The sequence below is a fragment of the Labrus mixtus genome, chromosome 19 (assembly GCF_963584025.1).
Source record: "Labrus mixtus chromosome 19, fLabMix1.1, whole genome shotgun sequence".
In the NCBI taxonomy this organism is placed as follows: domain Eukaryota; kingdom Metazoa; phylum Chordata; class Actinopteri; order Labriformes; family Labridae; genus Labrus; species Labrus mixtus.
This window is the reverse complement of record NC_083630.1, coordinates 18,116,176-18,128,258: the sequence shown is the minus strand read 5'-3', so window position 1 is coordinate 18,128,258 and position 12,083 is coordinate 18,116,176. Positions and strand designations below refer to the sequence as shown.

Below are 12,083 nucleotides of genomic sequence, written 5' to 3'. Positions count from 1 at the left end.
CGCCTCTTTGTTAGCTCGACATGAAAGGCTTATTGATATTGGTTATGGAGCGCATGCTACATATCATATAAGAATTTCTTTTTTTTTTTCTTAAAATGATATCCCAACTTAAAGAACTGGTGTAACCACAATGAATGCATATTGAGATGCAATTTATTTTCTCCACAGCCATCCGCCTACAGAACTTTTAATGTGCTTTTTCTTGGGAATACTTTGACTTTAAATATACAAACATCGGAGGGAGAATTACATTGTCACTTATTTTCAAGTTGCTCAAAGTCGTTTCTGCATAACCAGGCATTCATGAAACAGGATGACCTTTGCTGCTGTGTACATGGAAAACAAGCCTTGTGCTCGTCTTCCCCCGGCCTCCATGCTGCACGCTGATTGTGTAGCTGTAGCTGTGGGCACTGCGGGCACATTAGCAAATGTATTACACCTGCTTTATAGGCATGCATTAAGCTTGTTTTCAAGTGTGCGCAGACAGCTGAAATCCCCATAATGAGATCCACCTCCTGGGGAGAGGCTTGTTCTCCTTTATCCACTCTTATTTACCCAGCGCGGCCCATTCAGCGCCAGGGTTTGCGCCACTTTATTACTTAACCTCGGCATACAACATTACGAGGCTCTTTGCATCAGCAAGCAGCCTATCCCACCATGCATCCTGCTCACTAAGCTGATTACACAAAAATAATAAGAACTCATGCCTCCAGCGGCTGTGTGTGTGTGTGTTTGTTTGTGTGTGTGTGTGTGTGTGCGTCTTTGTGTGTTTGACTTGCAAACGCTAAGAAGACTTTTGCATGAAATCCAGCAAATTTTCCCAGAGCCACTCTCAAAAAATTCTACGAAGTATGCATTAAGTTAACATACAAAATAAAAGTCAAGTTATCAAACTTAAAAGAGAAATTAAAAGGTTGGTCCAAACTTTTTATACTTTTTTGTTTGGTTGGGATTTTTGAAGTTGTTTAACTACTAGAGGTAGGGGAGAAAATCCATACATCATAGTATCAAGATATTTTGTGTGGCGATATTATATCGTCTCATGGGCGCCAGGTTTCAATATTTTTATTAAATTAAAAGCAAATATGCCTTTTTAATTCGTAATTGCTAAAAGGGTTGCACAATTCATTTTGAAGAAGTTGCATTGTTAAAAATTCAACTTAAAGTTTGATTAGAATGAAACACCAACAGTTCAGATTGTGAGGTGCATGCAGCCTCTTACAGGGTTTGACTTTGATCACAGTGTTGGTCAGTCTGTGGGCTTTGAGTCCCAGTGTGTAGAAATAAAAAGACTGCAGTGAGATGAAGAGACTGAGAGTGAACAGCTCTTTATTTAGTTTAATTTTGTGGACATAATGCGCAGTTAAAAAAGTTAAATTGCAATAATATCGTATCGTGAGTCAAGTATCATATCGTGGGGCCTCTGGTGATTCCCACTCCTACTTACTACTGTGCACTTTTTCTTAAATTATCTCCAGTGGGACGCTCCATCACCAAAATGTAGTATGCATAGGGACGTCCTTGGCTTTCAGTGAAAGAAACTGGATCTCGAGAGAAAACTAGATTAGAAGCCAAATGGAATTTTAAATCTTAAAAACTGAATTGCTGAAGACAACATTTAAGATGCACACTCGTTCATTTAATAAATATAGTTTATGAAACTTCAGCCCTGCATCAAAGTACTCGACAATAAATAGCTGGTCCTCTGAGGTACTAGAGCATGCCTGGATAAAAAATTAATGACTAATCAAGCATACCGTCTGAGTCTAAGTGAGGCCTGATAATCCTGTAAATACATAAAGAGCCACGTGCAGCATTACAGAAAGGGTTGCAATCGGCCTGGACTTTTTGTTCTGAATGACCTCCAATACCGGGAATCAATGAAAGATTCATTTTTGGGGAGGGGGGGTCTCTAGGTGACCTTTGGGAAAAATGTTCCACCATTTTGCCAGAATCCGTATAAGTGCAGACCATTTCATGTAGACAGTAAGTGTGTGAAATGAGTGCTCCTGTCGTTCCAGCCTGGCTCCCTTTGACAGCATGATGATAGAAGCGTCACATCCTTGGGAGAGTAAATGCAAACTGACAAGAGATGAGCCTTTGGTTGCTGAATATAATACGGAATTGTGCTCTGAGTGTCTTATTATCTTGTCTGTTGATGTTTGAAAGGGGGAGATTTGCTTGAGAAGAGAAGACAGAAACTGTACGCATCCAACACCATCTCGTCCTTTAAGAAAAAATTGCTTGCCCTACTAACCACAGCTTTCCCACCTAATGTCCACTTCTACTTGGAATAAATACAAGGCGGCAGGATGTTTGTGGTGCCTCGTAGCCCCTGTTAGCTGAAGTGGAAGACTATTTGCACAGGCGAGCTTTTAGGAGGAGAACCTTTCACCACCGAGGTAAGCATGTGGTGGGAGTAGAAGGTGGACAATTTACTGTAGACAAACATGACCGCTACTGTCATTGTCTCCCCCTGACTTCTCCTTCACATACTAGCACACACTCACACTCGCCGTATATCAGCACTTAAAGTCATGCATCGAGTCTGTGAGCAAGAAAAGTTGGTAACATAAACAGAACTGTTGCGGCACAAATGATGCAGCAATTAAAACTGAAAACTGTTGAATGTAGTCTAAATATGGAACTACTGTCACCGCCGGAGCATCATGTACAGGGTTATATATGGAGGACACTTTGAAGCTCGTAAGAGATCTTCCTCATAGCTCCTTTTTCAATCACTAGCTCTGGGCCTCTTTAACAGACGACGCCTAACGAGCTCAAATCACAACTTCTCAATTATGAATTGGGAAATGCTCAAATCAGCGAGCTGTATATTCTATCAACTGGGTGTGTATGTGTGTGTGTGTGTGTGTGTGTGTGTGCATTCAATGAAACTATTCTAAACTTAAGAGTCTTTAGTTTCTTCTGCACTCAAGATGAGTTTTCATCTGTTGACACTTCAGGTAGTTTTTCTGCAAATTGACTTGTAGGGGGAAAAGTAAGTTTCAACATGATTTAAATTCTGTTGAACTCGTCATATAATTGGGACGAGATTATGATAAAATAACAAAAGTTTTTTAAAAATCTTTCTTCTCTCACAAAACAGAGGAATGCAAAGTTTTCTAATGTCGCTGTAATCATCACCACAACTTTGGTGAAAGAGACGATTCTTAAGATCGTGCTCCTGCAGAGTTCACGATCCCAAAATGAAAACAAAGTTCAATAATGTAAGGCCTTAAAAATAAGATCAATTCAGGGCTGCTTTTTGTATTAGTGGCATGCATTACGATAACAGAGTTAAAAGAATCACAAACTTGTGCAGCCATGAGAGTTCAGCACAAACCAACAAGCAAATGAGGCTCTAATAAAAACATAAAGTCCTAAAATAGCCAAATAAAAGACCAAAAATACAAGTTTTCTTCTAATCAATAGATCCAAATATCTGAAGAGGCGTTACCTTCATTAGGTGAAAATGAGATTCACACAAAATCTCAACCAGTTTAAGCTTTTATGGCCACATGTATTCAGTGAAAAAGGTTTAAGAGAGGCTTTAAAGATGAGATGTCGCAATATAATCATTCAAAATTTTGATAGTAAAAAAAAAAATAACGATTGCAAGCAATTCCTGCACATTGTCTAAATTGTACAAATACTTTGGAAACATCTGGGTACTGAATTTTAAATCACTCATAATCATGTTGAACCAATCTATGAATTTGACTATGAATGGATCACAGAGGGCTGCTTTGTTTTAAATAAGACTGAAGATCTGCAGTTCTTTAAAAAAAATTCTGTGCTGTGTGATACTAGAGGTCATTGATTCCCAACCTGGGGTCCGGATCCCCCTAGGGGGGGCGCCTGAGATCTCAGAGGAGGGACGAGACTGTCTGCTCTAATTTAGTCAAAAATTAAATTTGTACACGATATATAAATCATGTTATTTATACACAGGTCTTTTGGTAAGGATAGGTGTGTATGCATCTTCTGATCAATTAAAGTATCAATGAAAACTATTTAAATGTATGTGCACTTTTTAAAGCAACATATTCCTTTTTTTCTTGAGGGTCCTGGGGAGGGGGCTTAGCTTTTCTAAGAAACAATAGGGGGAATCTCCAAGGATGTTGGTGCTTTAGATCACTAACATAATAGAGATTGTATTATTTTAAAACACGTGGACCTGGTTAAACTCGACTGTATTTTGCAAATTTCTCTTTCAAACTTCAACTAAACAACGAACGCTCTCTGCATCAGGACGAGTCACATCCTTATTACTGACTGAGTGAGAAAATGTGAATGACCGGTAACTTTCAGAACACTTTTTCTTTAGTGTCAGGGAGCATTTAAGGAAATACACAGAAAGATGCTGAGTCTCTCTTCTTCACCCCCCCCCCCCTTCCTCACTCTCTCTTATTCCTCCTTCCTTCCTATCTCCTCCAGCAGAAAGACACGACTGTACCACAACTCCTCGTCACTCCCCGCCGCTCTCTCTGTCAGGTCATGTGGGCAGCGGTACCCAAACCGGAGCCTGCCGTTGGCACAGCCCAGGGCTCTGCCACCGGGCGGAGAGAAACCATCCTCTCCAAAATTCACAAGTTACAGCGGAGCAGCTTCAACCGACCGCATGCAGCACACGGAAAGCAAACACCTTCACAAAATAGAGACAAAAAAATCCTTTGGTTCCAGAAATTAGCAACATGTTCAAAAGCTGTCTCATTGAGAGAGGTGCATCAGTTTAATACAATTAAAATAGCTCGAGCGAAAATCAACTGCAAAGTGTGCGTCTATGAGACAAAAAGCAAAGCAAGTGAGGAGCACGAGCGCAGTCAGATGAAGACTGGTCAGGCATGAAGAAAGACTTGATGCTTATTAAACCAAATTGCAACACATCGGACTGAAATCGTGCAGCACTCAGAGTGTGTGTGTGTGTGTGTGTGTGTGTGTGTGTGTGTGTGTGTGTGTGTGTGTGTGTGTGTGTGTTTGTGTGTTTAAAAGCAGACTGTAGCCTCAGCTTATTAAGAAATAAGGCGCTCAAACACATCTGAACTCTCTCTCTGATTCAATCTTACATAAATATATGGCCAACCCTTTGCAAAATACTTATTTTATTTTGTTCACAATGTTTTGCTCAGCTCCGTATACAGAACAAGAACTGCACAATACACACTGCAACATCCCAGCAGAACCACACACACACTCACACACCGCCACACTCATACAGATTTTCCACACATTCAAAAATGCTTTGTGCACTGAAGCATTAATTAATAACAATTACATGCACACGTGTCCTAACCAAACACACACTGAGGCATAAAAACACAAGTTAACATTTCAAACACTGAAGCAGATAAAGGAGCAGAGGGGATATCAGACGCTGTATCAAAAATGTAAAAGAGGAACACTTATTCCTGTCACTTTCATGCAGTCATAAAAAAAGAGTAAATGATGGAGATGAGTTTCTCATTCAGCTCTTAAAAGGGGTCATTCAATTCTCTCTTCCTAAATTCATCTACTGAAATACAGAAAAATAGATTGAATGAAGAATCTACTTTGGAAAGTTGGAGACCTTTCACTGATACTAAAGATAAGTGTGAAGTATTTATTTATACAGTTGAAATGTTTGGACACACCTGAAATGTTATTACCTTAAAGACATTTACATCTAAAGGCTTATGCTTAAATGTTTGACATGTGTTTCTTATAGAAATAGAAATAGTGAAGTTGATGCCTACATTTCTTTCCAAAACAAAAATGAAAGGTTTTATTTTGTTGTTTTAATATCTATAATTATTCTAAAATGTGGAAAATAGTCAAAGTAAATAAAAGCCCTTCTATCAGTAGGTGTGCCCTACACACAGCTTACAGTAGATTTATTATAATAATACATTATTCTGTATTATTGATAATTCTTTTATTGTGTGTGTCCAAACTTTTGACTGGTCGTGTGTGTTCATGTGTTCTGTTTGTGTTTCTCTCTCCATGGGGAGAAATCCGTCAGAGCTGCTTTAAGTGGGCTCTCATGAAATTCTGTTTGTAAATATTTTGATTAAAACAACTTTAAAAACCTGATAAAAGCAACATGAGGGGGGAAAATAACTTCACAGCCTTTCTCATCAGGAGAAATTATTTTTTAAATAATAAGCTATTAAAATGTTAATTAATAGAAGGATGCTCATTGGTTCATAATGAGGCACAGTGATTAAATGATCCCACATGACTGAAACAGAGCCAACAAATAAAAAAACAAAAACACACCAATTCTGGGAAAAAGCCAAAATAGTCAGGTGTAAACTTAATTAATAATGACTGCTAAATTAACAAGGCACGCTGACGGAGACGCAGCGTTAGCAACCGGTGATGGAGACAGATTAAAAGATCATTTAATTAACCAAAAATAAAAAATAAATCAAATAAAAATAAAAAGGCTTCTTAATTATGTGGAAAGAATCATGTTGAGCTGATGATAATTAAAATAATAATAATAATAAATTAACATGAAGCAGTAGAAGTTTTTAGACTCTAATATTTGAAGTTATCATTTATCGTCATGGTAACCCCTTCACCTTAACTCAGCTCCTATCAGAACAAGAATGTTTTGTCCAATTGAATTATGGGAAAGTAGATTTCAAGCAGCAGCAGGGTTTAAAAAGACGGGAAAGAAGAAAATATACTTCATTATTTTTAAAGTGTTAGAGAAACTTTGAAATACTTTTCAGATAAAGGAGAGTCATCGGACCTGCATCCTGCATCATAAAATACACAACATCAAAATGATCCTCTATTGCTTTTTTTTTAAATATAAGAGAGAGAGAGAGAGAGAAAACTAACAGTGTGCTGAAACATTTCTTTACTGCAGTTTATGAACTTTAAAGTTATAACGCCTGACTACAGGAATTAACTGCTTTTTGAAAAATAACCTGAGGGCAGACGTTTCGAGAAATATCTGAAAATATGACATTCAAACTATTTTCTTTGCAGACGCTGAAGCTTAAAAAGGAGCCGAACATCGACTTTCTCTTTGCACTTAAAACTTAGTTTGCACTGCTGTCACCTGTCCCAGCACTGAAAGCCCCTCTATGTTCACCTGAAACAGCCCTCAGCCAGCAGCGTTACCGAGCGACGGGGACAAACGGGAGGATTTAGCCGACTTACCGTACAGCTTGTTGGGGGTGCCGTCTCTGTCCGTGGCCTCAGAGGACAGGAGCAGGGGCTCGTCGTTCAGATCGCTGTCTGGGCTGGCCGCTTTGTCGTCCGCCCGGAGTTCTGCCACGCTCATGTCGCTGCGCAGGGAGAGCAGCGGCTTGCTCAGCTGCCCTGTAATCATCGGATCCTGGAGGGAGCTGGGAGCCCAGGTGGGAATCAGGGAGGAGGAAAATAAAAGAGAAAAACACCCGTGGTTAGATGTGCTTCGGCGTCTCAGCCTCACCGGCTCCTTCTCTATGTCTCTACTCACTCTCTCTACCCAGCTTCTCCTTTCTATTGCTCTCTCATCACACACTCTCTCTCTCTCTCTCTCTCTCTCTCTCCTGCTCCCTCCCTCTCCAGCTCTCTCTTTTATCTGAGTCTGGTGCTTCCCCGTTGATACTGCCGGCTGCTGCCTGGTGAAGAACTGTTACGGATCGCGTGGCTTTACCATTATACCCTGCAGTCCTAAAACGGTGATACATCCATCTCCAAGGGCTCATTACTACCTGACATGTGCCTCATCTTCAGCAAACACTAAGCTGACAGCAGCCTACAAAGAGCTCCATGGGCTGTGCACTGATAAAAACATGAAATAAATATCATTCTAACATCCAAAGATGGGATGGAAAAATACACACCAGTGATTACATCAATTTACACATATTTAGGGACACAAAATGAGATCAACGGTGACATTATGCAGCAGAGTGTGAGGCAACATGAAGTTAAGGCCTGATTTAAATGACAGGTGAAGTCGCTGATGTTCCCAAATTTTCCTCCCAATTATTTTCATTTTTTTTGTCAGCACTTAAGCACAATAATGGACATCATCTCCGTGACATGGTCGGAGTATTATCTGTCTGAACGTGTTGGAAGAGAATAAATGTAATAAATTGAAGACAATATTTAAATATACAAAAAAAATAAATAAACATGTTTAAGAGATCTTAATAAAGGTTAAATCAAAGGTTAAAATGCTTAAATTTAGGCCTGAAGATCTGAGACTAACTAGGATACTTGTTCACTTTTAAGAACGCAATAATTCAAGTTTCTAAAAAGCGGTGGGAAATGTTCTCTTACCTAAAAAAACAAAAAAAACAAAAAAAAAAAAGCTCCGGAAGGAAATAGTAAAAAAAAATATTGTTTCAGAAAGTCCGAATGTTGAAGTGAGTCTAAAGAACAGCTAAAACATGCCACCACCAGCTAGCACATGCTTTCTGCTGAACCAGAAGCAGCCTGCACAACCTTTGTGTATCTGAGTGGCCACCGCAGGTTCAAGCCTGAGGTTGCTTCCTTAGACGGGTACTGGAGAGATGTCACCTCCTCCTCCTCCTCCTCCTCCTCCTCTCTCTCCCTCCCTCCCTCCCTCACACACTCCCTCCCTCCTTCAGTCCCTCTGTCTCTTCCCCCTTGTGTCTTCTGACTGGAGAGCTCCTCAGACAGTGTTCACCCCACCTCAGGCTCTGAGACGCAGACACAGAGCAGCAGGACTCGGGCCCTTTTTTCTTATTTATGAATCAAGTCCAACCTAAATATATCTGAGCAAAGGACAGGTGAGCGGTGCATATAGGGACAGAAAAGCAAAAAAAAAAAGGTTGGATGAGCCTCGTCTCACCCCTACACCCATCAACTCCCCACCCACCCACCCACCCACCCACTTTCTATCAGGGTGGTCGATGAGTTCCTGCCTGGAGGGGCCTTTTTAATGTGCTCATCACGGGAGTCAGCCCTCTTTGATATGACACATGATAATCTATGAAAATGTTAATCAATAGGAATAGTTTAAGCTGTCGTTAAAAGTGTGAGCCGGCTGGTCAATACTCATATCCCTGGTAACAATGTCACTAGTCATCAGCGCTTCATTTGTGGAGCACTTAAATGCGGGACACTGCGCATCAATGCACCTCTCTGCCCGCCGAGGTAAACACATTTTCCCCTCTGTCTGAGCTTGGCCGCACTCTGCATGCATTTGGGCCCCCCCCCAGACACCCCAGCCCCTCTCCTTTGAGTTGCTTGATAGGTCCACTGGAGGGCAAAATTAATACCTAATTGAATCTTGCAGTCATCAAAATAATCAATAGTTTTTTATTATTTATTCTTCACAGTCTGTTGACTGTTTGAAAGCTCGGAGGGACAGGGCAGAGCACAGGCAGCACTGGAAATTTCTACCGTTTCACAATGTAATTTTCACTGGGGCATGAGAGTTTGCAAGACCTTATAAAAAATGAGAGCAGTGGTTTTTGTTTCGAGGTGGGGGGAAAAAAAAATAAAAGGAAAAATGGGAATCTTTGCCCCAGCAGCTATGATGAAAAATAGAATAAACAAGCTACTGACACTTCAGAGAAGGGCAGGGGCCTTTCTGTCCATCCCTCCATCTTTTTCCCTTTCCCCTTTTCTCCTTATTTCATCATATCAGGAGTGTGGCGGTACCTCTCTAATGCTGGCATTTCTCTTCCTGACAGACTCCAAACAAGTGCTGGGAATGAGATCAGAGCTCTAATCTTCCCCTGGCCTCTGAGGCTCCGGGATAAGGGGGCAACTCATCTCTCAGCATCTCACGCAGCTGTTAATTACTTCATTTCAAAACAGCCAGCTTCGCCTGCTTGCAATCCTGCCGCCAAATTGGGCGTGTTTATTCATTTAAGCTCAGGGAGTAATGCAATTACTCATAATGGGATAACTATAATCGTATTGTAAGAATCCCTAATAAAAAGGGATATTTGAAAAATTAACATAAGAAATTACATTACTGATTCTAAGCAGTGGGTGTGTGTAACGGATTAGCTTCATTTTTTAGAGTGACCCTCAGACCTCTGGTTAAAGACAGAATGAGAGTGTGATCGTGCGTGTGTTTGTGTGTTTGTGTGTGTGTGTGTGTGTGTGTGTGTGCGTAGACATGAGGGAGATGGTTTGTCTTATTTCTTCTCTGCTCACTCAGTCTCGCCACAGCTCAGGAACAGGTTGCCGAAACAAGAAAAAGCACTCAGCCCCCCTCGCCTCTGCCCCACACTCACCAAACACCCCCAGTGGCCAAATAATCAGCGGTTAGCAGAGAGTCATCAGATATCCATGCTAATAGCTGGTGGTCTTACCAGTGCTGTCCCAGTGTGGGGGAGATGGGGTTTCAGCGGGGGACTGGTACACTCAGCTCCAACACTCCAGGCTCCTCTGGTTATTAAACAAAATAAATATCAATTCATCAACCAGTCGTCATGTTTTATTTGTTTCTATCTTATTCACAATGATCTCTTTTATTTGAACCAATAAGGAGACAGGGGTGAACGACGACCGAGAGCAGGAGCTGTTGAGTCAATACTTAGAGACTGCAGTGAGTGTAACTAAACCAGTTTAGCTTCCTTAGATATTACTCGTATGATATCAAAACGGACAAATAATCTTGGTCAAGTTGGGATGTAGGGTTCAGAAAACAGACATACCTGTAGATCTGAAACAATTACTTAAACAGTACATCATTTGACTGACAGAAACATTTGTTTTTGGGCTACTTATGCCTTTAATTTTTTGGAGATAGGATAGTGGATAGAGTCAGAGAGCAGGAGAAAGAGGTATGGCATTCAGGAGAGGAGCCACAGGTCAGAATTGAACCCGGGCTGCCCGCTTGGGGGACTACAGCCTCCGTACATGGGCCGTGTGAACTAACCACTGGGCTACACCATTCAGCCACTTAATTGTATAACTATTTTAACCCCTGAAGTATTAGTTCGAGCAAAAACAGCAAACAATGTCAGGTACCAGAGTGTTTATTCTAGTACCAGACTCAGCTATTCAAAAGGTCACATGTTAGTTGACTGAATGTCTTTTAGGTAAAAAGCTGATGAGTAGATAAATACATCCTGTAAGGCTTTGGGATATTACTGAGTTTAGACAAGTGAATTGATTGATTGATTAACAGATTAGAATAATAACAGCTACAGCCATAAATACTAGATAAGAAACTTATGAACAGCCCGGGGAGGGAGTTCAATAAAAACAGTAAAAACATGCAAGACTGCACGCTGAATTAACTACATTATGTACTTCTGTTATAACACTACAGAAGACTCTGCTTTCAAAAATATAATGTGTTTTTTTATTGTCTTTAAACCAAAGACTATTTAAATACACACATCTTTTATCAGACAAAGGCTGACTAGAACACAAACTTCAAAGCAACAGTTTGAAATAAATCGTCCTTCTGTGTTCAGCTCCTCTCAGTTGGGCAAATATTCAAAGACCCTCTTTGTGTAATGCAGGGTGGTAGATGATGATTTGTCTCCCCCTTAGGGTCATTAACCAAACTGTTCCTCTCTCATGGTGTACTCGGGTACTTTAGTAGTTCAGTGACATTCCAAAGCATCTTTGTGCATGCACAGATCTACTATTGCTTAAAACAATTCAGTATAATATCTTGTTTTATCTATAAAATTACCACGGTTAAGTTGTCTTTATCTAAATTTAAATCCTCCTGTTTATGCATCCCAGTGGTTTAAGTAGTCAACATTTGAGGTGATTATTATTATTTTTTTTTTTACGCACTCATTAATATGATCAGCCGTTATCCGTCTCCACTAAAGCTAAAATGCTCCCCAGTGCTGGTCGGCGGGTCAGTGGAGGCTGAGGGCTATCAAAGCAGTGTATTAAAAGGAGCTCTTTGAAGCTTGTAAACCACGGTGCCCAGCAGGTCCACAACACATAGACGCCTCTGATTGGTCAGGTGTGTGTGTGTTTTTTGCTGGATCGATCCACGGAGCTGACATTCTGGAGCATCAAAGCTTTCAGCGCACTAATCTGACTCCTCCCATGAGGGCAGGGGTTGTTTTTATTATTTTTTGCTTTTTTTTTTCTTTCTCCTAAGAACTGCTTATACCTCAGAGGGGCTCCTGCATGCTTACCAT

The 12,083-nt window shown here is 40.6% G+C and overlaps 1 protein-coding gene across 2 annotated transcripts in view; it reads right to left on the bottom strand.

Annotated features, from left to right (window-relative positions):
* pou6f2 (POU class 6 homeobox 2) overlaps positions 1 to 10,358 on the bottom strand; it is a 72,492-nt gene extending 62,134 nt beyond the window's left edge. Inside the window, exons 1-2 of one of the 2 annotated variants that reach the window (XM_061064655.1) lie at positions 10,281 to 10,358; positions 7,156 to 7,343 (exon numbers count right to left, since the gene is read on the bottom strand). In XM_061064655.1, coding sequence (XP_060920638.1) covers positions 7,156 to 7,327 — 172 coding nt within the window. In that variant the 5' untranslated portion in view covers positions 7,328 to 7,343; positions 10,281 to 10,358. Of the gene's footprint in view, positions 1 to 7,155; positions 7,515 to 10,280 lie in introns of those variants that run through there. The other variant, XM_061064654.1, reaches the window with a different exon arrangement.
* Between the last annotated feature and the right edge of the window lie 1,725 nt (positions 10,359 to 12,083).